Genomic DNA, 27,993 nt, shown 5'->3' on the forward strand with positions numbered 1-27,993 from the left:
CCCCCCCCCCCCCATGGATTAATTAAAGCTCTCACACCGTCCGTACAGAACAAGGCTTTCATATTTAGTTTTGTCTAGGATTACTTCCAATAATTTACAGAGCACTTACATTAAACAAGGAAAGCATGAAATTGAGAAAACAAGTCAGAAAGGCACACGATACAATCAGGTTTTGCCACAGAAATAACAGTGTCATAGTACTCTATTTCAAGCTCAGTTTATTACAAACAATGTAAAAAATTATCATCGCAACAGGTGGTATTTCAAGCACCAAGCTAATTTTGTATGCATACTGTACATTGTATTCAAATGCACCCCAGCCGGGTCTGCAAGCAACAGTTACTACACAAGTTCCCGTGGTGAGGATGTTGGTTTAGTATTACTCATTGTGCTTTTACTTTGTGATGTGAAAGGGAAGTAACATCCAGGCTTGTCACTTGCATGTGTATCACTGAACTTTGGTTCAACACATTTTACATACACAATATATTGCCAATGACTACATTCAACTACTCAAGTCATTCTTAAAGCTCTTCTAGTTAGGTAAGCCAATAGAGGAGAATAAAAATACTCTTGAGAGGAGGGAGAGGTAAAGCATGGGGAATAAATGAAGGGAGGAGAAACCTCACTTTAGCTGTTTTGAATAACTGACTGAAAGAAGCTTCATTTAAAAAAAAAAAAAAAAAAAAAAAAGCACAAAATTGAAGCTGGAAGTATGATCTGCAGAGAAGCTAAAATGAAACAGACAGGAGCTCCAATGACCATAAAGCCCAAAGGCTCATTTATCAGAACTGATCTCAGCCTGTGGATGGCTTCCATTAATTGTGGTCTGCGGGAATCTTGAGCACCACAGACCTTAGAGCTGAGGTGTTGATCATGCCCAAGTCAAAAGCCTGAAAACATGTCCCAGCACCACATAGCTCCAAAACACTCATCTAACTTTTAAAGAAAGCTGGCCGTTTTTGTTATTTTAATAATGTGATGAGTCCAAAGAGTTGACGCAGCTGATGCCAATAAAGAAAACTGCAAACAAGCAGCCAGCAATACAGATACCAACTTCCTAAATATTAGCTATAGGTGCTCAAGCTTTTGCTAATAGGCAAATCATTGTTTTTACAAAATCTCAATCCTGAGAGGCTACATGCAGAAAACAACTTTGTGTAAAGTTCTCTTTATTACAGGCAACATTAGTCCATACAATAATACACAATACTGACATACAAGTGTAATCTTTCAAAATCATCATTTAAACAGCAAAGACCAAGAAACAAGATTTTAACTACTTCATTTTCAAAAATTAATACATTTTTCCTCTCAAGATCCTTTTTCAGTAAATGATATTGAAACATACAAATAGAGAAAAAAATACCCATTCAACATATATTGTAGTTAAATGGTTATTTTGTTTAAAATCTTTAATAAGAAAATCCTTTTTAGCAACCTACATATAGATAAGTAGCAAACTTTGTTTTAAACAAATCTTCTCCATTAAAAGATCTGAAGAATTTTCATTCATCATTTTCTTCTTAGCCTGTAACACTCAGTTTTGTAATACCTTGATGCCTTAAAGTTTTTCAACTGAAGGATTGATATTAGGGGGGCTTCCTAGACATTATAACCTCTCTTCCCCCCTTCTATTCCCTAACTTTCTGTCCAACAGGAGGTGAGTAAGCACGTAATACTTCAGACTTTTTTAATCACCACTCTGTTTCATGAGAGCATAGACAGGTCCACTCAATCCCCCTAAATCTACTATATTTTTGCTGTTCAGGAGGAACGATATATGCCAATAAAAGCAGAAAACCTGCAGCTTTTCTGTCACATGCTTTTGATTAATGTCAAATTCTCTGGTTTATGCTTCCAGCTGGTAACATGTATATGTCATCTCAGTATTAGTTTAAATCTTTAAACAAAAAACTATATTTGCCAAAGTCATTATCACTGGGAGCAATCAAGTGGTCTTTTCTTGCTTTGCTGAGCTTCATTCTTAAAACTTGTCTTCTTTCTTCCCACTCATGGAGTTCAGCATTTCCATGGGCAAATTTGCAGTTGTTTCCTTCAGTGCAAGTACCAGCCATGTATCTGTTAGGACACATTTCAAATAGTGTTTTTATAACATTATCATAACAAGTACTGTATCTAGGTATTTTCCCCTGGTCATGTTTCCCAGATACACTAAAACCTTAAGGATACAAACCTAACTAGAAGAGTATTTTACCTTTTAAGTAAGACAGTAGCTGTGATGTATTTGCAGAGAAGAGTTGACTCTTTCTGCTCTTCATGCTTCTACTTTACTTGAGTCATTTAATGCTTGACATCTTTAATTTGGTAAGGTCAAATTATCAGTTAAATTAATATCTTAACATTTAATCCACTAAGATAAACTACTTTTGTTCAAAAACAATTTCTGTTAAAAAATATTTTCCCTTTGCTAACTAAGTTTGGTTTTCAAGTACTCAGTATGACTTAATGGAAAAATACTAGAATAAAATGAATTCTTAAGTGGTAAGCATACCAGTTTATATTCACTTTATATTGCACAGCTGAGGTCCATTAGCATACAAAACATCAAATACATTTAGGATGTTACTAAAAGTTTAGTAAAGGGGGCGTGTAAACATCCATGCAAAGACCGCCCACACAAAATAACTTGCTTTATATGCTACACTATTTTTCTAAATCTCTAAAACATTCAAAATCTTTAACTTGATACTGAATAACAAAGGTCTCTGGACCAGCACAGTGAACTTTTAACTCAAAAATGCATATACTTAAGGTTTTAGCCTTCCAAGAAGATCCCAACAGTGGAAAGAACTGCCAACCAGCTTACCAAAATCTACAGCAGTCACGTAAAACAGGCTGCATTTAAGAGCAGGAAAGGCAGCATCAAAATGTACAACCAAAAGCAAGGGGGGGGGGGGGGAAACAGGTCTGTGCCAACAAAATTTCTACTTGCCTTAAAGCTCCAATAACAGTATCCAGCTAGGTACTGTTCTTGTGTTCCACGGGTAATGGAAGGCAGATTCCTAAATAAACTTGTAATAACAACAGTATTTTTTGACAAAGTTATGCCCAGCTACAATTAACTTGTGGCCCTTTATTAAAACCACACAAGCAATTCATTTGGTTCCGTGCTTAGGAAGCTTGTTGCGCCCTGAGTTGTAACAGTGCATGCTAAAATACTGTTCATTACTTCCTTTCTTGTTGAAAGATACATGCAAAGCAAGAAATATTAGAACATCTCATGTTAAAACTAGTAACTGCACCAATTATTTACACTATGAACTGTAATTCTTCAGCATTTTTGACATCTTAAAAAAAAACACCTACCTATCACAAATGCTAAAATATCCAGTTGGAAAGCGATACTGCCAGCAGTTTTGATCATCCTCAGTGTGGAAAACCTTTTCTTTATGCTTCTCAGAAGAAATGTGACCCTGCCATTGTTTCTCACTATTACAGTTCTTCCCACACATCCAACAGTGAAAATCCACCTGTTTTATCAAGAATTTGAATACAAAACATTGAGAATATAAGCACAGAACTGTTCCTAATACATTTTAAATGCTTTCTTTACGTTGGCCTGTTGTTTAGCTCATCACATACATCTAGTTAAACAATCACCTTTAGTTTATGAACTTCAGTGGCTTTATAGGATTCAGAAGACTGTTCTACAGTCTCAAATTTTTAATTTAGTGTAGCTAGTATCATCTAAAGAAGCACCAAGGAAGTAGGGACAGTGTGTTACTGACTGGAGGGAAAGGAACAGGCACTTGAATTTAGAATTACATCTATGATCTACTTACTGTAACTTCAGCATAGTCAGTCGGCATGTGAATTTGTTTCCCATTTTCTTTATTTGCCTGAGCAGCTGTATCATCTCCTTTTTCTGGTTTTTGACTTTTTAGCCATATGTCATACAACTGCTCCAAGTCTTGAACTAATGAGAGCAGAAGCTAAAATAAGTAATTAGCAATTAAGGCAAGAGTTTGAGAATACTAGATAAATAACTGAGTTTGCAAGCTTAATTCAGTTCCCATCTATGGTATGAAGAAGAAAGGAAGGACACGGCATAGACAGTTACACAGCTTAGAGATAAGAGCCAAGAGCAATATGAATCTCTGGCTACTTACCATTTCTGCCTATCTAGTGGAAAGGAAGATGTTACACGTTTCTGAACAGACACACAGAGTAAAGATAACTATGCCACCAGATAACAACTACGTCACGGTATATTAATATCCGTATTTCTAAATGCTAACAAAGTATGCTACAACTTTGGTTGGATTTAGTTTGCTTTCTTGCAGACCATAACAATATCATTTATGTCATGTATTACTTATTGTTTTTGATTACTCCTGCCCTGCAACTCTCTAATGGGATAACAAATCAACAACTGAATGTGCACAGTCATTCCCAGTAAACACCCAAGGGCAGGAAGGAGGGCCAAGGGGACGAAGGGGAATGCTTCCACAAATAGCTTGCCACCATATGCTAGCCACAGAATCCTTGTGTGTTCACATAGCAATATGGAGCGTAAGTACTTAACAACATTATTAATACACAGATCAATATGCCACTTCTAACACTTTAAAAAATATGATACAAACTACTTTATTGCTAAAATACACTGTGGGCCATGAATACATAGTATCATTAATTTTATTTATTTTTGAATATACAGCCTGAGTATATTCAAATTAAAAAAGAAGCTCCTGCAAAGGCTTACTACAAAAGAGTAAAGTGGATTAAAAACTTCTTGAGGAACAGGAATGAAAAGATTTATAGCATGCCTTTAAATGTTTACTTTTTAAAAAGCAAACAAACAAACAAAAAACTTACTGCTGTTGTCCTTCATATAGGTCCACATCTCTCTTTCCTCAGGACTGTGAGCAAACGAGCAGTTTCCATCATACTGACATTTCTTGCCTGAAGCAATATGATTGCACAACTGGAATATGAATTAAAAAAAGACTCCTTATGAATATAAAGAGTAAATTAATGATACCAGAAAATGCTTTTTAAGTCTTGGCTAGCATTCTCCCCCCAGTCACACATTTATATCACATGAAAAGTAAAATTGTGTTTGTTCTATTAAGAAAACAAACAAACAAAAACTATTACTGTAGTCAGAAAGAGTAAACTGTTTGAAGCAAGTAACATGACTGCTTTTTGCCTCTTACCAAACTACCAGAGCACACACGTTTAAACCATTTCTGAAATGCTTACTGTATTGTAAATATTTAGAATTTAGTTAAATCACTTTTTAAGGTGGATAACTGCCACTGATGAGAAAGGGCTTCAATAGCAGAAAAGGACTGATCTCAGATGTTAAGACTGAGCTCTGCATAAAACACTATTAGCACGTCCCCACCAGCTCCCATGAGAATATCTGCTGAACTGATGAAAAAAGCTCAATTACTGGTATTCTCCAGTTACCCCATTTTCTTAACCAACAAGGTTAGTTTTAAGTTAACATACATCAAACTGCAGAGGCACTTGTTTCTTTGCTGGAAGAGGACGAATAGTCATCCACTTCTTACGTTCGTTAGACATCACTAGCACCACACGGCGATCTTTGGTCCACCTAGATAAAAATGGATGCATGCAATGAAAAAAAAATATTACTAAGAAAAGACAGAATGTGTGTAGACAGAAGTAGAACCAGGAAAGCCACAACTGTTTCTTTTTTAATCTCAAGTAGGTGGGGAAAGCTTTAACTGAATTTTGCTGGAAACTCTACCATAACTTATAATTAAAAAAGCAAGCTGCCACTGTAGGGTTTCTCATTACCAATTATTAACATACTTCAAAGAGATTTATTGTGTTCTGCTTCAATACACTTTTTGAGCTCCTTGTATGACCTCTTTCCTTAGCAGTAACAAAGTTTCCCAAAAGAGGCTTTAAACATCTGACAAAAAGGCAAATTTTTCTGTCTTACTTACGGGTGTCTTGCCTTTGCACTGCAGTATTTTTTGTTTCTGTCTGGCTCATTAACTTGACCATTTCTCCAGCACTGGCCACAAACAAACTTCATCTTCAAATTAAGTGATCCATATTTCATTTGGTTCCCAAGGATCTTAAGCCAAAAAAATAACAACAACAATGAAAGGTATTTTGTATCTGCAAAGAAATCCACACATAATTATGAATTACCCCTACAATAAAAGTATACAATCTATGTCCTGAAGCAGATATTATGCTACATGCCTTGTAATGGTTCAGCTTTAAATTTCAAATATAGACATTTCTTAAAGAATGCCTTCTTATTTAACTTATTTCTGATTTAAGTATATGTACACAGAAGTTGTGATAATATGAATATGTATAAACTAAACAGATAAAGGTCCTACACAAAAGACAATCAAGGGCCCTAGGGCAGCTGCCTTTGAAATGGCATTTAGGTTTCATGTTTCACCTATGACAGAATAAGAAAAACAAAAAAGCAATTGGATTGAAGCAAAGCGGGTATTTTAAGCATAATTGCACCAAGAAAAGCTATACTGAAAGATCATTTGGGGAGAGTTAAAAGTAATTTCTGAAATAAACTACATTATACAGACCTAGAAGAAGAGTTACCAGAGTTACTACAGAGTTAGTTTCATGGCAAAATGAAAATACCTGTGATCCATGTATGCTAGCTTCCATGTTCTGCCAGTATTTCTTTGATTCTTGAACTATAGCATCATGTGAAATACCTGTAAAAGAAGGTAAAAAGTACTCATGACTATCCTAAAATTGCTGAAATGCCCAAACTGGAGTGATACTCAAGTCCCAATGTTTTATTTTTATTTTTACATGCTTTACATACATGTTTTTTATGTGTACATACATATACACACAAACCCGTAAGAATCTCAAAGAGGCCTCCAGAATAGAAATACTGTATATATAATCACATTGAAAAGCGAACACAAGTTTTTTTTTTTTTTTAATTACAGATTGCTCAAATAAGTTAAGATACATCTTTGAGTATTTATGTAAACTTAACGTACTTATCCACTGAGAATCTATTTAGAAAAATTGGATTTAATTGTAGACCACCAAAAAACTATTCAAATTGCCAGCTGAAAGAAACTAGATTATCCCTGCCTTCTTTAAAAAGATCTTAAACAAGCCTTGTTAATTAGGTCTTGTTTCAGGCCATTCTTACAACTATTTCAGCTAAGGCTCCCATCAGAGCTACACAGTGTTCTCACATACTATAACATTTGCTATCATTCCACAAAAATACTGAATGTCATCTGTGTTTGGTTTGAGAGTTGGTAAAATACTTCTTCCCTGATGTAGCATTCCTTTACTTCCCACACCCTACATTCAGAAGAGGACCATCGTTCAAAGTGCAGAGACTGAGCTTTAATTGTCTGTGGGAAACCATCAGGACACCATCCTTCCAAAAATAAAACACATCCTTCTGTGGCAAATCACGGGTTTCTTGGAGAACTCTTACAAATAGAAATTACAGGATAAATACGTGCTGTCCCTGGCTACATAGCAGCAGCAGGTAAGAACAGAAAATTAGCGTTTTACTTTCACACGGAGAGCTCTAAAGGCTCAGCCCAGGAGAGACTGAACAGCAGTGATTTGCAAAGAAACAGTCACCTCTTGTCTCTCTGACTTCCTTACTCCAAAAATTTTCAGGTGTGTGACATCTTGGGTTAGCACACCAGTACAAGATTCTAGGTATAAAGCTGAAGCAACGAGGAACCCCGTTTTTCAAAGGGAGATTGAAGGACAAATCACAGACATAAAGGAATAGAACACCCAGCAACACTGTACCACATTGGGATTGACCTATTTCCTTGGATTTGACTTGGATTCAAACTGTGCAACATCTCTGGTTTTATTTCAAGAAAAAAAAAAATCAGATGGAAATGAACTGTTTTGACAGTTTTTATTATTAAAATATTTCTGATTTTGAAAAGTTAGCAGGCTTACTCAAGATGTTGTATTATATTTATACAACTGTTGATTGAATATTCTGTGTGAAAGATTTCAGCAGATTGAAAGTCAATGCACTGATTCCAAGGTACTTATTTCAGGAGAAAGTGAGACAATGAAGAAGCAGGATTAAGATTAGGAGCACTATGCTGAACATACCCGTCTCCTTCTGCATTATCCAGACTTTAAGCTCTACCAGACTGTGAGCATAAAAGCATTTATCCTCTCTTAAGCAGCCATAATGCACCTCATGTCTGCACAGGTCGAGTTGACAACGAACTTGAAAAGGACGGATTTTAGAATACTTCACCATAGTTTCTCGCAAAATGTGGACAAGGCACCTGTTTCAAGAAGAGTCAGTCTTAGACGTGCCTTAGAATTATTTTTGTTGTGGCAAAACCACGTAAAATAACCATTCCTTATCACAGCTTATTCAAGTGCCTTTTTAACACTTCTTACTTGAAATCAGAAAACCAGAAGCCTTCCCAAAAGGAAGTAGCACCTAATCATCATTCCTAGATTGAGTAAACCAACATTTCACAGTGCTCTTGTGAAATCCAGAGGTTCCTCTTCTGCAAAACATTACTGAACCCAATCCAACAGGATCATTGGTTTCCATAAGGCAAAGCATATCATGTCTACTTTCAAGTATGTAGCCTAATCAAATTATAAAGTACTTATTCTTTTGTAGAGCATCATTAAAGAGTTGATGCACCAAAGTAAAAGCCTTGCTCTTAGAGCTTAGAGTGAAGCAGAGTACGAGCAAAGCAATTAAAATGCTCCCACCCGTGATTCCATTATTTAAGAAATTAAGTATATTTAATATCATAAACCCATTTAACACTAATACTTCTATAAAATCTTTCTTAGCTTTCAAATAATAATGAAAGACACTTTTGTCACACTACTTTTCATCAACTGAAATAATAAGGCCTAAAAGTCTATTTCAGGTAATTAATTTCAGGTAATTAAAGTAAACCTGTTCTTAACTGATTGAGTTAAAACTAAAGTAAAATGAGCAAAATTGAGTAAGACCAAAGAAAGAGCAGACTTATGAAATCCTATAGGAATTTAACATCACACATATAATTATAGCAATGCAGCTCACTGTGTAGATGAGCCACTAACAAAACTGACAGAGCAGTAGGATTCAAATATGAGGGTGGATACCGCTAATTTTGAATGCCTTGATAAAGATATAGCTCACTTCCAATTTAGTTATGTGAAACAATCCTTGTTCACTAAGTTTGTCTTACCAATACCGTCAAAGCACCACAGTTAATCAGCAAGGAACAGAAATTAATCAACAGGTAAAAAATGAAAATCAGTATTCAAAAATGCCCTGAAATCTTTGCTTTTAATTTGAAACTTAAAGAGATGGTATTTCAGACATACTTGTTATCTTCAAAGTCATGCATAGCAGGGTGAGAGCAAGATGAATTATCTTTGTTCCTTTTGCTTATTATTCTGGGTTTGTGATCAAAACATTTCTGGAATACAAAAACAAGTAATTATAGAGTACATATTTTATCATAGACTTCAACTAGTCTCTACTTTAGAGCTATTCAGATTATTACTGAATATGCATTTCAAAATATACAAGTTAGTCAGAAATCAAAGCACTTCTTAACAGATATATGATATATTATAATTTTTATTGTATTATTAGAAATAAAGCAGCACCTCACAAAGAAACATAAATAATCCATGATGTTCTTGAAGAAGTCGGGACACAGTGAAGTTGATCTTTCCATTTCCTCCGAAAAGAGCTTCTCGACTAAAGGCTCCTTTGCGCTCCAGTGTCCATACATCTATCTCCTCTTGGCAATATGCAAACGTGCAATGACCTGGATATCGGCATTCCTCTTCAGCAGCAACATCTAGAATAACACCACTGAATTTGACACTGCTCTCACATAACTCCTATTGTAAGTTCATCTGAAAATCTTTTCTATCTCCATTAAAAGTGTTAAATAAAGAAGTTATACCTGTTGCAAACAGGTCACTAAACCCTAACAGACAGTAGCAGAACCTCATGCAGAAGGACTTGATGAAAATTTAGAGCTCCTCAAAAAGGCTGATGCACACCTCCATCACCTATTCTCCTCTACTCTAAGGCAACAATGCTGAGAGCCCAGAATACCTCTGCTTCTCTGCTTAAATACAGACAGATATTTGTTAATTAATACACTAGTCAACTTGCTTACACCATATGCAGAAATTCATAATGCAGAAGTCTAACAAGAATGCTCTGCTGTTGTTGATTTTAATACTAAGTGCTCAAAATACACTGTAGAGGGTTGCAGGTGGCTGGGTGGTATACCAAGCCTGCCTAACAGCCAGACCAGTTTCTTTGTTAACCTACAAGAAGCTGAAAAAGCTGTCCTGCATGTCCCTCCCTGTCCAGAGCACATCTTTGTGAGAATATAATTCCTGATGAGAAGGTGGGTGCACCCTGAAAGACCTGCTGCAGTCAAGACGGTGGGATCCACTTTTCTGGACTCTACTCCTCCCTCGTGGTGGCTGGCCAGACAGTAACACATACATACACCAAAGCTTTGGGGAAATATTAGAAACTAGAGGGGAACTACTCCTCTGCCTTTTCTTAGTAATCACTGTATGCATAATTCACAGAAAAAAGGCCCAAAGTGATACAGTAAAATGAAGCAAAAATAAGAATATCACTTCATACTTCACACTCAGAAGAGAAGTTATACATAATTAAGGGCAGAAGTACATCGCATGTTTTCTAAATAATCTTCAAAATAAAATATCTTAATAATCTAAATAATCTTAATCGTCAAAATATGGCTCCCCTCATGGCCTTTGAAAATATAAACAGCTCAGTGAACTTTCTTCCCCACCTCCCATGAACAAGAACAAAAACTCATTCTATACCTCACTGTGAAAATGCTTAAAGGCATTTCTTTGACCATAGGCATTAACATTTTACTGTCTATAACACATACCTTTACATATATAATATGGTCCTACATATTGTGTCTTTGTTGGTCTTGGACGTATTTTTTTCCATGATTTATCTTCAGAGTTTTTTATTCTGCCAATAAGAATATCCTTCTTACATTTATGTTCTAAATTGGGATGGTAAGCATAATCCAATAATTTAGGACCTGAAATGATCACGGAGAATTGCTTATATTCACATAAATTGCTGCATACTTGTATCATTTCTACACAAAGATCAGCACATACAACCAAAAGCAAAGTACACAAACACATTATATTGAATTCTTACTTGCACCAGCAAGTCTGAAGAACTAAAACTCATTAACAACCATGTCAAGCAGAATGAAAAAAATACTTACAAAACGACCAGTCCTGGCAATAAAAAGCACAAGTTATTTGGGGAGGGAGTGCTGTGTTACAACTTTAAAAGTATTATGGTAGGATTTGTAGTATGTACAAATTGCTACATTTTTTGAATTCTTTAGCATATGTTCCCAAAACACTATTTTTAAACTTTGTTTTAAAAGTTTGTTTTAAACTTTTTGTTTAAAACAACAAAAAGTTGCTTATTTACAAGAAGTCAATGCAGATGAACTCCAAGAATGTGTAAATGACCCAATTTAACCTTTATTTATTTATAATAGAACAGCTACTATGTTCAAATACAAGACACTAGATAAGGAGTACACATGCCAAAAATAAAAATGCCACTCCCAGAGCCTTGTGATTTTGGAAGCAAAAATGTGCCTACGTTTAAACTCTGTTTTTAGGATGATACCCAGGAAGATTATATTACTTCTGAAAGAAAGAAATCAGGGAGTAAGTCTGAAGACTAGCAATGCTCAGTGAACTTTGCTATTTAAGAGACTACAAAAAACAAGAGTGTGACCCATTTTCCCTGGGGAAGCTGATGGCACAGCACAACTTCACTAGCAGGTAGTATAAGCACGCAATACTCAAAGGCTTTGATAGAGATGCAAAGAACAGAAGAAATAGATGTTTTTATATAAAAAGTCAAGATATAAACAAGTATTTCCACCAATATTTTATAGCTCTGGCTTTTAGCAGAGCGTGTTCTGTGGCTTTTCAAATATTACTTGGATTTGACATGGATTTTTCTTGTAAAAATAGTTTTAACCTAAAAAAGAAGTTCCTAAAACTGCAATATTAATTCCCAAAATGTCTCAATACAATTCTTTATAAGATCGATTACTATGCTGTACTTTATTACTGACACCTGTAACTTGAAACAGAATGTGTGTGTTTTTGTGTTTTTCTTAAGATTAGTCTTAATAAAAGCTATTGCTTCTAGAATACAGCTCTGTATTCTATATACAGCAACAGCTCAGGCCTAGATTAGTTATATTAAGGCCCAGTACAGGTTAAGATCCTTTGAGTCAATACAGTGGAGTTAATTATTACTAAGGTTTGGAAGCCTCATGATTATGATTTAGAATTAGTTTGGGAAAAAAAAAAAAAAAAAAAAAAAAAAAAAAAAAAACAATAAAACAGATGGGATGTGAAGGTTACCAGGTACTTTGAACTGCAGTTCAATTCCCCATGGCCAATCAGAGAGGGTATTGCAAGTTTTTTTTAGTCTTGAGCAAAGGTGTCATTCTTCACAGTACCCTGGGCATTGGGAGGAAAGTGAATACAGAATGTGAATGACCTTACACAGTAAACCTACAGGTTGGGGAAGGCATGTGATGATTTGTGGTGGTTTTAGGAATCAAGAACCTATTAGGACAAGAAATAAAGACAAGAAGAAAGAAGATAATGGAGTTCTTGAAACATTCTACCAGTTCCTTAATAATAAGATCATACTATATCCGCAAAAATAAGTTGGAATTGAACACTATTGAGATGCCAAGAGTATTTTATGTACACACATTTTAAATGTATGCTTTAGAATTTTTTAAAATCAACCCCCTTACCTTTTTTGACAAAACATAACTGGCAGGCCTGTCTTAGCTCGTGTGTGCCATCTAATGGGTTTCTCCCCGCAAGTGCTGAAGATACAGGTACATTAGCAGTTGCACTGCTAAAAACATTTGAAAACTCATTTCTAGTTTGACCTGCAATTCCCATGTAATTTTCGGACCCAAACAAACTACTAGGGCCATTTATCTGTTGGAAGAAAGTGTATTTTACTTGATCCATCTCATTTCATTTCTCTACCACTTAAAATTTAGCTTATTTAAATTATTATTCAAAGCATAAGAAAGATTGCACAAAGAAAATCAAGTACAAACTTAACTACATGTCTAGGAAAGGGGACAGATTTCACAAAAGCCATACACTCAGCAAACCAAGTATATAACAAGACCCAGGCAAGTACAGGGTGAACAGCAGCAGTTGCCAGGCTGTTGCTCCATCTTGACCCATGAGGATGCAATCCTCCATGCCACCCTTCCACACACAGTCAGTGGCCAGCAGGGCCAGTATCTGCACGAAATACATGGCATGACGACGATACAAAGACCAGATGGATTCTTAGACACAAGGCAGCCTCTGCTCTGTTCCTGTACGAGGACAGTTCTCCAGGACTCCTAACATTTGGCACCCACACCATACAGAGATTTTCTCTCTCTTTGGTTATTTTACACTTCAACTGTATTTTAAAATTATTTTTTCCTGTGTTCAATTATTGCTGCTTGGAGCTACTGTAAAACTGTTAACATACAGTTCTGGTATGGAAAAAAGTGCCATTTTTTTCTTAGAAGAAAATTCTACTGTGAAAATTAAGGTCTATGTTAAGCCTGTAAGGCATTAACATTTGAATTGATGTAAAAGAAAACATGAAAAATACTTACAAACAATGGGGAATTATTACTGTTAAGGGTTGGTGTTCCATCTCTAGAAGCTGAACTTGAGAGATCTAAAGGAATAAAAGGAAGTTTCAGTTCCTCAAAACATCCTATCCCCAAAATTATGTACTATTTGTGCAAAGTATACGTTTGTTTTTGTTTGTTTGTTGTTTTTTTGACAGATAAGTTTGTTGTTTTATACAGGGTTTTGTTTAGTTGGTTGGCTGGGTTTGTTTTTTTTTTCCAATTATGCAAAAGCCCCATTGTAAGCAACTCAGCTGACAAATTACTTGCAATCACGTTCAATATAACCATCTAATTAACATTAGCATTAGTTTTGCAGACATGCTGAAGGAATATAAAGATACCTGTGCAGTACAAAACCAGTAGATAGATAAGCAATACCAGATTAGCAAAAATAAGGAGATGAAAGAGGGTTTAGAGAATTTTAGATTCTGCTTTGTAAATTTGGCCTCATTTTAAAGAGAGCATGCTCTGTAACACTGGTCATTAGAGACAAAATGTATTTCTTTTCTATTCCAGTGCACTGATTATTTCTTGCTATTTCACATGATTTTACTATATAATTACAGTACCTGGAGTTTGAATACAAATATGAAATATTGCTATATTTTCAGAGAACACAATTATGCTAGATTTCTAGGATTCCTGTTTATTGTCAAATCATCAGAAATGGTTTAAGCAGTGCGAACATCTTTATTAAAATAAATACCTAAGTAAGTAAAGCCTGAAGTTAGCATGGTTCCTTCTTTATACTTTTTAACCTGAAACCACTAATTTCCACAATAAATTAAAAAAAAAAAAAAAAAAAGTACAGAGGGAGCTTAGAGCATACTTACGCAGACCCCAAGTAAACAGCATCTTTATAAAATCTGGTGTACAACTAATACTGATCATTGGTACTCTTAAATATGAGCACATATCATATTTTATGGAAGTACTAAGTATTACTGAATAGTGGTGAAAATTTCTTTGTTAAAAAGGGAAGCCAGTTGGCTCATTCACAACTCTAACTAATCATAAGGTTAAATATTAAGACTCATTTCTTACCTCTTTTTGGGTCACTGATTGAAAATGTGCTTAATGGTGAACAAAAATTTTCCAATGAAGAAGCCAAAGGCTGTGAAAAGATTTCTGAAAGAGAAGGCGAAGGAACAAATCCTGCGCTAACTGGCAATGTCCCCAGCAGTGAGGCAGAGAAAGGAACACTGGAAGCTACACTTCCTGCAGGTATAGGTCCCCGGGCACTTGTAGTTTGCTGGATAAAAAGAAATTTTAAAAAGTGTTCACACACAGGAGGAAAAAAAAAAAAAAAGTCTCAGGAATACAATCTATAACTGTTTTTCTTTTACTGAAGTTTCTAGTAAGTTTTGGTAAACCTACAGCAAAACAACAATAAGAGGTACCCTTCGGTACTCTGCAGAACTATAGGACACTTAAAGTGCAGAAATTACATCTCAGTGCCCTAATGCAAGGAATTCTCTATGAATCAAGCACTTTAATGGTTCAGTTAGCTGAATTTAATAATAGATTTGATTTTTTTGTGAACTAAATCAGAATTGAATTACCAAATTATGTTAGAAGCATAAGACAATAGTGAAAAGGAGGAAGAGTCCAACCTACATGATTTCTTCTAAATAAAAAGAAAACATAATTCAAGTATCAGTACAGTAAGGAGTTAAGAGTTAGCTTTGAAACAAATCCTCAAGTTTAATCAAATGATATTGTGCTCTGTATAAGCCAATTCACCGTCTTCACCCAAGGAAAACCACGCAACATTATTAAGCACACAATCAAGTTTGGGAGTTTCTTTCCCTGCCTCCCCAGGAAGCTCCCTCCTTGTCTGCAGGTTGACCAAGCTGGTCTGCATAGTTTGGGCTATGTCTGGTTCCCAAGTTGTTAGCCTACACGCTACTCAGGCTCTACAGTACATGAGTCTGCAGTCTGTCTTGAAGGATTGTATTTCCTCTTGGCTTTCACTATGGCAAACTTCTTAGTTTTTCTTAACAATCATGACCTATATTACCATAACACACAAAACAAACCACATAAAACTTAAAATTAAGTCCAAGCATTTTTTATTTAAAGAGATCACACAAAACAAGTCCATTTCTGTAATCAACCTTATTTACAGCTGCATCCATAGCTGAATGAGAAATTTAAATCACTACTAATTAAAGAATTAAACATGCCAGAGCCTCATTTAATACTGTGATCCTGAGGGCTCCAAATGACTGTCAGAGCCAGAAAACCAGGAAAGTTAATTCACATTTCATTACCTGCCCACTTTGAAAAACAAAACAAACACTAGGAAAAAAAATAAAAAAGAAGATGTCACTCAAAAGAGCAGTCTTTGGAAAAGAAAGCAACAAAAAGTCTTACCATTACATTTTCATCTGGATCAGGCACAGAATCAAGTAATTCGTCAAGTTCTTCACCAATAATTATATCTCCATCTCCACAATCTAAACATGCTTCTGGCATAGAGAAAGAAACATTTCCACCATTTGCCAACACTGCAGAAGGCAAAGAAACCTTTTCCACTTGAAGAGACATAACAGAAGATGACAGGGGTACTGATGCCACTTTAGACAATTCAGTAACAAAGACTGAAGAAGAAGAAGCAGAAACCATTTCTTGCTTCTGGTCAGAAAAATCTGAAACAGATAACACAGGAACGAGTGGAACTTTTAGTCAGAAATGTAAAAAAACTCCCATAACTTTTAGCATGCTGATGTGGGGCGGAGGGGGTGGAGAAACATGAAGAATGTTTAAGCAAATAAATGTCTTCAGTTTCCTCTAACTTCCACTTGATAGGTACCTCTCAGTGTTTATATACTGCTCAAACTAAAAGACAGTAAAAGTTACAGACTTGATGAGGAACACCACTGGAGATTGGCTCAGCCACTCCAGTACGTAGTTTTATAGAGAAACAGATCAGACTTTTTGTCACAGATCTTTCAAATGACAAGTTCAATTTTCTTATTAAGAAGTTTCTTAACAAATACAACTAGGTATACATGATAAATCTAGTTTCCTAGCATTAATACTGGAACACAAGACTCACCTAACTCAATATCTTCTACAGAAGAAGAAGAATTCTGCAAGTGAGAAAAAAATACCTCTCAGCACTTTGCACAAGAGCCTTTCAAATTGTTCAAATGTGTTTTACAGACTAAGAAGGTAAGCCCGCACATTTAGGCTTCGTAAAACTTGAAAATTATGAAGTTGATTGGAATTTAAAGACCAAACATTTTTTCAGATAAAGTAACCGTTTGCAGACTGAAATACAACCACTGTAGCACTAAAAATCTGTAAGCAACCAACAGTGAGACTGATACTTGGTAGAATAAGAAAGTCTGAATCGCATCCTAAACGAGCTGTTCCTGTATTTCCTCATTCTACTCAAAACCCTTTGTTTACAGCTAAGTTGTCTATATTCACCTGAAAAGAAGTCTGTAAGAAAGATGAACACTTCATTAGTGCTACTTGGATACATTAGAAATAGGAAGATAAATACAAGTTCAAATGCAACGTCAAATTTTGGCAAATTGATTTAAAGATTCTTCACTCTAGCACCCTTCACTTAAATTGCTCTCAATAATATAAAATAAATAAGCCACATTAACTATGCCCTTGTCTCAAGGCATTAAATATATTCACTGCATTGGATCTAATGCTCTAGCTAACATTTATTCTACACAGGTAACTTGAACGATAATCTCATGTCCTAGTTTGCAATAAGTATATAGCAAAATCAACCACAAAGCCTGATGGAACCCTGAAGTCCAAAATAACAGCACCTTAAATAAAATGTTAATTGCCCAATTTTTACTTAATCGTTGTGAAATTATGAAAGTCATTCCCCATAGTTTAAAGTCAGCTTTCGCTTGAAACACATGAAAACTTACCTGATTTGATATATCACTAGAAACTGAATTTGAAGAGGGTGGCTGCAATGCAAAGATACCTTCATTAGGTACAGAACTGAGATCAAGAGAGAAAAAGCAATGTATTTGTTAAAATGGTAGAAATTTATAAGAGTTACAATGAAGTCTTACCTTTGCTCTTACATATGCTTTCCTTATTTTTAACCCTAATTTTTGAGCTAGCTCTTGAGTCAGTTTAATCACACTTTCATCCTAAAGGAAATAAATAAAAAATCATAATGTACCTCTATTAACAACTAGTCAAAGACATCTGTTGCATCTCAAATAACCTATATTCTGCAAGATCTCTATATGCAGGATGTCTCTTAAGGCATACTTATTCTTTCACAAGCATATAGGACTGCAAGCTGCACTCAAAAATACAGAAGCTATCCTTGAGCAAAATGATTCTAATGTCTGCAAGTAAAAAAGAAAAAAAAATGACCAGAAAATAGACAGAAGAAAAGGCGCCTATCTATCTGAATCAAAAATAACAAAATTTTTCCAAAACCAGAGAAGGTGACATGCGTTTTCTCTCACTATTTTTGATGTACAGAGAAGAAAAAAATTAACTCAATAATCTGTCCTAAGTCTATTTTGAGCACAGCCTGTAAGTTTTGATCAGCATTTTAGATCAAATCAGGAATGCAGTTCTGAAGTGAATCTCTTAATCATCCTCACTCACTGCATTTTAGCTTGCATTATGAATGGTCTCAGAGAGCCAAATTAGATTCATTTAGGATGAAACTAAATGGAAAGAAGTGCTGCAGGAGCATACTTGATGCACTCCAACTCTTAAAAAAAAGAAACAAACAAACAAACAAAAACATACAAAAAGCATGGAAATCAGATCCTCACTATCATCATTCCAGTCGATAGATCCTCTCCTATTATGCCACACACAATGCTTGCTAATACAGACATAGCCTAAACTTAGAGGTGCATATTAAGGGATTTAGATGGCAGACGATGTACACAGGTAAGAACTACATTACTAAATTCATGAAAAGCTAAAAAAACAACTATCACAGGAATAAATGCTACACTTTATGGGTTCTTTTTAATGTTTAGAGTATAACTAACTAGAGAATTTTAAACAACAGTTCACTGGTTCTAGTGTTTAATGCAAAAGCTTATAGCACTTCATACATATTGAGAAGTTAGTATTTCTTTTGCGGAAAGCTAATGTAACCAACTGAATTTGAGGCTTGTAGTATCTGCTGTCAGCCTTAACATCCACAATTAAAACAAAAAGAAGAGAGGAATAAATATATATTATTGCATTTAAAACAAAACAAAACTGTACTGGTCTTGATGTAAGTACAGGTTTTCTGTACTAATTTCTTTAAAATATCATAAAAGTATAATTTGCCTACCTGTGGCACAGCAAGAGAACATTTTGCTACAGCATCATAAGCCTTCTTATACCTTCCCAGCTCATTCAAAGCTTTTGCTTTCCGATAGAGAGCTCTGAAATTGTTTTCATTCAACCTTAATGCTATCTCACAGTCTTCTAGAACCTTTTCATGAAGTCCCTATGAGGGGAAAAAGGAAAAAAGGAACTAATCAGATCAGTTTTTATTGTTAGAATATAGAATGCAAACTGTATTAAATTAAGATATTGAAACAGTGTAAAACATTCATATATGCTGCAGTGTGTGAATGTTTGGTGAATTTTCTTAAGCCACCAACCAACATAGCCCTGCTTATTTTTTATCTATCTTTCACATAAAATCCATTAAGAATTATGAAGACAATTTAGCTCGTTCACATCTTATTGCACAGAGGAAGTGGCAGACTTAAATACAATCCACAGTATAAATGGACAAAAATACTCTTCCACCAACTTTCAAGTCCAGTATAACTCTCTTTGGTTAAAATTCTAAAATTGGTAACTAAAATATCTAGGTTATTATATTTGTAAAAAGATGAGATTAAAGAGTATGCCAAAATGATTATCTGAAACACTCCAATTCTCCAACCAACACCAAGAGCTTTTCACTATTAAGCATCCATACCTTCATCTCTGTTCTCAAAAAATCACAGTTTAAGTAGAAGCTTACCATATTTGAAAAACATGCTATCCTGTTTACATGCAACTTCTCTAAAACATCATCAGAAACATTGATTTCTTCAGAATTCGCATAATCTGCTATGTTTATAGCTTCTGTATAATGACTCAGTGATCCTCTCCAATCACCTTCTCGATATGCATCATTCCCTTCATTAAAAAGATTTCTAACAAGTTCTCGTATAAATAACTGTAACAAAGAAGAGAAACACACACAATAAATACTGCTGTTTGTGAATCTTTCGTGTTTCCAAATACATATTTAAATAGAAAATTTATATTTGTAAATTCACAGAACCAAAATGAAATTAAAACTTTTTGTCTATTTTTCTTTGCAATTTTTCCAAGACAATCTCTAATGCTCAACATAACAATACACAGAAATAAAAGCTACTAAGCTGCTTATAAAAGAATTATAGAATCACAGAATATCACAAGTTGGAGGGGACCCATAAGGATCAAGTCCAACTCCTTGCACTGCACAGGTCTACCCAAAAGTTTAGACGGTGTGACTGAATGCACAGTCCAATCTCTTCTTAAATTCAGGCAGGCTTGCTGCAGTGACTACTTCACTGGGGAGCCTGTTCCAGTGCGCAACCACTCTCTTGGTGAAGAACCTCTTCCTGATGTCCAGCCTAAACTTCCCCTGCCTCAGCTTAACCCCGTTCCCGTGGGTCCTATCACTGGTGTTTACGGAGAATAGGTCACCTGCCTCTCCACTCTCCCTCGCAAGGAAGTTGTAAACTGCGATGAGGTCTCCCCTCAGCCTTCTCTTCTCCAGGCTGAACAGCCCAATGAATTATTTTGTACTTGTAACTTCTAAGACATATCTACGTGTTCCCTACATTCTTTTAGCAACGAGCAGCCCCAGCAACTGGCAAACCAGTAGTACACAAAGGCTGCTTTTGCAAAACAACAAAAAAAAAATTCAGTCTAAAATGTGAACAATTACTTTCTTAAGCAATGTGTTCTCAACGCCAATGAAATAACCTGTTGTTTGATAAAAATGCTAGAAAGATGAATGTGAAAATATAAGTCCAAAAATTATGCAAAATATTAACACATAAGAACAAAATGTGTCATGAAGACATGTATGACTGAAGTCCTTTTATCTCACTTTTACTGTGCTACCCTAAAGTTTACCCAGAAGAGCACACTGTTTTATCCAATGAATGCCCCAAATTCATCCCTAACGCTAGCAGGGCTAGTAGGGAAAGAGTTAATCTGAGCTGCTCTGTGAGCAACTTCCAGACATCCAAATATCTGAATACTTGTATCACAGGTAGTCCTATATATAAGTAGTCCTCCGGCTCCCGTATTTAGACATTGTAAATTAACATTCATGCTCTATTACTTAAATGATGATTGAAAACAACGGTAAATATAATAAGATAACCCCATGTCAAAAAACACTTCTGGAAATGCAAAAGTAATTTCATTACCTCATATTGTTCTTGTGTCCCTGGATAGGGCAAAGTAGATCTAGAAAAATAAATTACAAAATTTACTTACGGTACACATTGCTGAAAAGATTACGAAAAGCAGTCTCACTTGCTGCAACATGCTAAAACTCTAAATATTTTCTACTGCCTGCACTAAAAAAGGCAGAAGAGCTGCAGAGTAGATTTGATTAAACTGCTATGTTTTAGAATTGCTGAGACATTCGAATTTAAAGTTACATAGCCAGCCCTCACTCTGCTATTAAAAATGTATCAAGATTTTGAATGCTGGATTTAAAGTCTCAGTGTCATTTGCTTATAAACAAATCCCTTCCTCTTTTCCAATGTGCAAAAACAGTTCATATACGAGAACTGCAAATCTTTCTGTAAGCATTATAAAATTACAAATTATCTGTTAAAAGAACACATCAGTTTTAATTAAGTCATACCAATAACACTTAAGGAATTTTAAAAGTTCTTTTGCATGACACACAACAGAGATTTTCTCCAGCACCAAACAGGGGTATTTACTTACAAGCTTTTGGGAAGGAAAAACACTAATGCTGTCCCTTCCCATACACGTTATCTGGGAACCACCTAAATACTTTTTAAAGTGCAGTTTTCTTTTCCCCCCCCCCCCATGTCTTATATGTGCAGTGAACTAATGTAAAATTTCACAGTCAGTTCAAGCTAGTCAGGATCTCCTAGACGAGAACTTGGCACTGACCCAAGTGAAAACTAACTACTGCAAAACTTTTTCATTATGTTAAACTTTAGAGAGCAGAAACATTGAGGCAGCAGTGAGCAAACCCAGCCCTCTCAGTAGCAACCTAGTCTTAGGTGCAAACGTCTGTACAGGTAAGGTGGATTTTATCCACCCACAAAAAATGTCAGTGCTGATTTTTCCCCAAAGGCTGAAAGGGAACACCCTCCCACCTCCAGCCTGCTCTGCTTAGGAACACAGCCGGGTGCTGTCTGCTCTTTAAGTCTGCTCTCCATTTCCATGTTGATGCTAGCAAATATTCTGAGGAGAAATGCAGGTTCTCTACCTTCCTCCTCTGGTACTGTTTAAAAGGACCTCCCCATCCATCTTGTATGTAAGGGTGTATAAGCATAAGGATGTATAAGAATAAAAACACAGAGCCATACTCTATAAACTGAAGTCCTTTCTTAATGACCTGTTGTCTAGTGCTTCTCTCTTCCGACACATTGGACATGTTATCCTGAACATCCACTTTTTGGATATGCAACTCCTCAAAAAGGAAAGAAGAGAAACAGCTGTTAGCATGCAGCAGTTGACATGTGGGCCCCAAGGACCCAATCTCACAGCAAGTCAGTCGTGCACCGGCAGCACCACGTCCGCAAAGAACACCAAGTATACAGAGCCCCAGAAACAACATGGTCTCTGCCAGCACCCGCTTCTCCTGAAAACCCCTCTCCAAATTCTATTTAACACTGCTTTTCTGCTTATTTACTTAAGATTACACAGTCATGCTAGCAAAACCAAACCAAACTGCACGCACAGCTCGCGTGCACTACTGCTGAACCAAGTTGATGGGGAATGTTTCCACCTTGTGCCCCTTAATAGCTTTATACTTCTTTTATTTGTTGAAGTAGAAATAAACTCAAGAGCCTGGTATACTTATTAATAAAACCCAAGCTGGTCAGAAAACTACTATCATGTCTAATTCCAGAGTCTGTCATTGCCAGCCAAGCACCAAGGTGTACTCAGAAACAACACCATCAGGCGCCAGCAGCCAACAACTGCCAGTCTGCTGAAACCTGCACTGGCAGCACAGAGCTCTGGCTTCATCTCAAAAGCCTTACTGGGTCCCTTCTACATTGTCAACTTCACATTTCAATCCCAGTCACTTAGTCTGAATCACTGATTTTTTTTTCCCTCATGTCTTTCATTCAATGCATTTACAACTATTCAAGTTAAACAGGCTAAAATGGTTGGTATAATCTCAAGATAAGGCTACTTGAAGTATGGTTTAGTGGTTGCATACGGTTGTGCGTAATCACAATGTAAAAATACAATTTATTTATTTTAAACTAAAAGATCATCAGGACCAGGTTTTATTCTGAAAATCCTAGAATTCTGAGGAAAAAAAAAAAAAAAAAAAAAAAAACTTTTTAGTTTCAGAAAAAAGCTAATTTGCTTCACAAAAAAGTGTAATGTTGGAATTTACAATAAAAAATGCCAAACTATAAATACCAAGCTACATGCAGCATGCTTCTGTTAGTCTTGAAACTAAGCTAAATCCACCAAAAAACTGTATTTTGCATTGGGTTACCATTTAACATGTTGGGTTACCAATTCACATCAATCATGAAAGAATGAAAACAAGGTAAAAAGAGAGCAAAACATCCCCCAGCTAACTAAACCAATTCCCAAATGAGACCAGCAAACTGCCGGTAAGACACCTTACTTTGCCTAACTGATCTGGAATAGTAACATATACAAACATTTCTCAAGGATTTTAAACAAACATATGAGAGCTCTGAAGAGTCTGTCCTATGACAACACATACTTAAAACAACCCTAAAAAAAAAAAAAAAAGAGGGGTTTTCTTAAGGTCACTGAGTAAATTAACGGAAGCACTCCAAGGGCCCCATTTCACCCAGCTTCCCACTGCAACCTCTACCTCCAACAAGCTAAAATTCATAAATAAAAAGTTAGTCTCTGCAGATAACTAGCAGCTACAACAGTTCATGGACATGAATTGTTCAGATATCGCTTGTTTTGATATATAAATAACACTCAGTAATCTACTCTCAAGAGAGGAAATAACCATCAACGCTTTTTGTAACTGTTTTTCACATTATTTTATGCATCCTTTTTTCTTCAGGTTATTAATACATACTGCTTCTGGCATATATACAAAGGACATTTATTATGAGAGAAATGTTTTACTGTCTAACAATAGCATATCTATGAAGAAATCTAAATATAAATGCAAAAATGAAATTTATTGGCCATTTGAATAATTTATTTACTCACTCATAGTTTAGCACTGAGAATTCAAACAAGGATAACAAGACTCAGAAACCCCCACCCTAACCAGACAAGCAGCAGTATCAGCATATACTTATCTACAAAAATAAGGAAGCTAAATAAAGCATTTTTTCTCCCTGAATTAACAACTGATAACGTAATACTTTGCCAACACAAGTCTCTTGTATATGTTAAGATCCGGGCAAGCATAAGATCAGGTTTGCTCTACTAATTCTAAGCAACCTCAACACTCCACCAACTTGCAAAGTGGTGAAGTCCAGCATAGTAACAACTGCATTTATTTATCACCTCTAGCAAAAATATTAAAGAATAACTCACATACTGATGCTGGAGGATGTGCAGATCCAATTTCTCCATAACAATAAAGTTAATGGAACTGTTACAAATTTGCATCACAGATAAAAGAATGCCAGCAAGTGACGAACATATGCAAGCGGCATAATTTGTTATTCAAAGGAGTTTTTGTTCTTTCCTCCTAACTCATCTGTATCTGTAAGACATTCAGGTAAAAATTATCCTTCTGTAGTATACTTGGGCAGTCACTTTATCCCAATGTTTTATTTTGCAGCAGATTTAAAATTGTCTCACATAACTCCTCCAACAGCATCTCTCCCATCTGAATTATTCTTAGATCCTCTTGCACAACCAGAAACACATCAGCCTCAGTTATACACAAAACAAATAATGGTGTCTTGACTTTCAGTTATCCATCCACTTTCAAAGTACAGAAAAATCACCTGTTTAGTAACAGCTCTTCTCCTTCATCTGAAGCGACAGAATTTAAAGCAAATATGCACATGTACATATATTTTTGAAAGTTGAAATGCTGCCCTGTTGCTTGTAACTACTAATAGAAAAATACAGCCCATACAGCTTTACGCTGTGTACAAGTCACTGACAGAGACAAGCTACAGGACAGAAGTAGCGTGGAATGATAAAAACAAACAAACAAACACTATTTCTACAACTGCTGCTAGTGACCAATCCAAGCTCCATTTACTAAACCTAGGACAGAAAGAAAAACCCTGCCTAAGCTCAAACAAGAACAACTGTCACTGTTCCATCTTTATCGCAGGCTTCATCTCAATTGCACTGCACAGAGGCAAAGTGACAAAAAATACAGTGCCAGCAGCCAATGTCGCCTTTTCAGACAGACACCAGTCCAGTTACACAAACAGGAGATAACGGAGGAAAACACATTTGTGCCAGCTCTGGCAGCCAGGAAAACCAACACGTCTCTCTTGTACAAAGCCACTCACACCTCTTACTGGTTCTTTGCTTTCCTTCCAGCAGGACAATTTTCTTGTTTTCTAAACTTTGTTACTTCTGCAGCATTCAGGTAAGTTTTAAAGGACGTTTTCAACATATAGGATGTGCCTGGGCTAATTCTTTAGGCACTAAGGATTTGAATACAATCAATGCTAGATCATCTTGTACAGTAAAACTGATCTTTGAAAGCAAATTAATCAATTCATACGGAATGCAGAGAATTCAGTGTTTCTACAGAAGGAAGACAGGCGCTGGGCATTGCGAAGGGGAAGGTCACAGTGCCTAACCACCGGGCCCAGCCTTTGCTAAATCTCAAGTCCAATACTCACCACCAGTTAAAGTCCAACACGGTGCTTTACAAAGATCCTAATGTCAAGAGATTGAATAGAAGCAGCAAAGCCCAAGAGCAGACGTAATGAAGAACAGAATGATCACACTGGAGACAAACCCAGTGGACCGGCAGCCAGCCTGCCATGCCTGGGAGTTCCCCCAACTGGGAGCTCAGTTCCAAAGGGCAGCGAGCTGGGCAGGACAGAGCCTCCCTCCTACCGCATCTAGCTGTGCAGACAACTCATTGACAGGCAAAGAGGGAACAGAGCATTCCCTCTGTTCCTAATGCCCAACATTATTTGGGGACCAGAACTACTATGCAGGGTGTCAGTGGTCTTCAGCTGACCTAATGATTGTTACAGTTCCTTCCTACGTGTGCATGTATGTGAGTGTTGTTTAATAGATTTTTGTTTGTTGTTTTTTTTTTTTTGTTTTTGTTTCTTTTAAGATAATGGAAGCATATCCTCTTGCTATGCACGACTGAGTTCATCATTAATGCAATTACTGGGTCACAAGAATCTTAAATTAGATGTTTCTGCAGTACAAAGCACACTGAAAATTTCATCGTAATTGCTGCTGATCTATCTGTACTGGACTCAGCAGTTCATCTGAATTATAAACCTTGACAGGGTGCAGGTCTAATGAAAATCACACCGAGCCGAGGCCCCCTTTTGTATTATAGCATCCACCTTCTTCTCTTTTATATGTCACAGGCAGGAGAGAAGTTATAAAAAGGCAACAGACTCAAAAAATTAACTCAGCCAAAACTGAATCCATCATCTACACCTTCATATGTTAAAGCTTTATTCAGCGATCAGAAGTTGTCAAACCAGAAGTCTGGTTGTAAAATTAAAACGTGAACAGCTCACCACTGTTCACATATAGTAAAACCATACTCCTGAAGAAGAAAGTTGTATTCTGAGCCCAAGGGTAAAGGGAATACTGCAAAGGGGACAGAGAAGACTGAAGCAGAACAGGGCATGCGAGTACCTGACTGAAAGGCAGCTGGACAGATCCATTCCTCCCATGAGAAATTGAAGCCCATTTCTGTCACTACGCCCTGCACCTCTGAGCAGGGCAGCAAGCAGTGTGTTTGGATGTTGGGATCCAAACAGAGCTGCAAATGCACAACTCCACAGCTGGGGGCACATACCGTACCCTACCTGCTCCCCAGTGAGACAGAGACAAAATGACCTCGGCAAGGGCCAGGCTGGACATCGGGCACCTGCCCCAGGGGGATGAACCCAGCCCAACACAGGTTCCTCAAATCCATCTCATCGCTCATCCTGCCGTCTGGCTGTTTAATCGAGTCATTGCAGATCACAAAGCACAGCCCCTTCCTCAGAGCCTGAACCGCTCAGCACACTTTGGTTGGCACCAAGATGCAGGGGAAGCAGAGAGCTTGACACAAAGGGCTTTTAGAAGGATCTTCCTGGGGCAGCGCGGGCACAAAAGCGCTCAACGCACCTCGGCCACGCACCGCTGGGCATTGCCCGGGCAGGTCAGGGTAACGGCCGGGGGAAGAGGGGGAGCAGCGCAGAACACGCGGGTTTTGTTACTTCTGGGCTCCCGCTCAGCAAATACGAGCTACATAGCCAGCTCCCACGTTGGAGGCAGTCCTGACACACGGCTCAGTCTCGGGCTTGGTTTCTTCCAGCACGAGCAGATCCAGCTCCAGCTACACGGCACCGCCCCCGTACCGCGAACAGAGTAGAGCACGCCGCAAGCTGAACCCCGGCTCGCCCCACGTTACTCACACGGGTACCTCCTTGCACCCCACACCCGGTACCCCCACGGCACCACCCGCCCGCCCTGTCCACAGCTCGCTGCGCCTTCCCGAGCCGCCGGAGCCCCGGGGACGAACAAAGGAGCCGCGTAACGCCGCCTCACCCCCCCGGCGGCCGGGGAGCGGGCCGGGGCCGCGCGTTACTCTCCGCGCACGAATCGCGCCAAACACCGGACCCAGCCCAGGACCGGGGCAGTCACAGCCCCTCCACGGGCCGGGACGCGCGGGTACCGGGCCCAGCCCCACCGAGCGGCCGGGCCCCGCGGGGTTGCCCCTGCCACCTGCCCGCGCCCCGCTACCCCCGCAGATTCAGCGCTCCCTGCTCCCCACACGGGCTCACCAGGACCGGCTGCCCCCCCGCCGCCTTTGTTACCAGCGGACGAGAAGCCGCGCGGCGAGGCCCATCCCGTGCCG

At 37.3% G+C, this 27,993-nt stretch overlaps 1 protein-coding gene across 2 annotated transcripts; it reads right to left on the reverse strand.

Moving 5' to 3' along the window:
- Window positions 1–43: 43 nt before the first annotated feature.
- ZC3H7A (zinc finger CCCH-type containing 7A) lies at window positions 44–27,993 on the reverse strand. Of its 2 annotated transcripts, XM_035339626.1 has the most exons (23): window positions 27,953–27,993; window positions 22,325–22,428; window positions 21,179–21,218; window positions 19,729–19,926; window positions 19,042–19,200; window positions 17,798–17,878; window positions 17,648–17,689; window positions 16,804–16,837; window positions 16,119–16,393; window positions 14,787–14,994; window positions 13,722–13,786; window positions 12,843–13,035; window positions 10,911–11,072; window positions 9,625–9,821; window positions 9,337–9,431; window positions 8,101–8,282; window positions 6,622–6,698; window positions 5,946–6,079; window positions 5,482–5,587; window positions 4,843–4,951; window positions 3,807–3,940; window positions 3,331–3,494; window positions 44–2,082 (listed from the first exon to the last, which is right to left on the reverse strand). In XM_035339626.1, exons 2-23 carry the CDS (start codon window positions 22,390–22,392, stop codon window positions 1,893–1,895), a joined length of 2,913 nt encoding a protein of 970 aa, XP_035195517.1. In that variant the 5' UTR covers window positions 22,393–22,428; window positions 27,953–27,993; the 3' UTR covers window positions 44–1,892. The 2 variants fall into 2 exon arrangements, 1 of the variants encoding a protein (XP_035195517.1); XR_004754622.1 differs by lacking the exons at window positions 44–2,082; window positions 27,953–27,993 and having other exon boundaries at window positions 3,365–3,494; window positions 3,807–3,956.

Source organism: Oxyura jamaicensis, chromosome 14 (assembly GCF_011077185.1).
Source record: "Oxyura jamaicensis isolate SHBP4307 breed ruddy duck chromosome 14, BPBGC_Ojam_1.0, whole genome shotgun sequence".
In the NCBI taxonomy this organism is placed as follows: domain Eukaryota; kingdom Metazoa; phylum Chordata; class Aves; order Anseriformes; family Anatidae; genus Oxyura; species Oxyura jamaicensis.

Bases quoted from the DNA above. Each gene is read 5' to 3' on its own strand.
- ZC3H7A (XM_035339626.1), bottom strand. From the start codon at position 22,392: ATGTCCAATGTGTCGGAAGAGAGAAGCACTAGACAACAGGTCATTAAG. The intron at 17,879-19,041 runs GTAGGCAAATTA...TATTTCCTTTAG, and splicing joins GTTCTCTTGCTGTGCCACAG to GATGAAAGTGTGATTAAACT. The intron at 2,083-3,330 runs GTAGGTGTTTTT...GTGTCCTAACAG, and splicing joins TATTTTAGCATTTGTGATAG to ATACATGGCTGGTACTTGCA.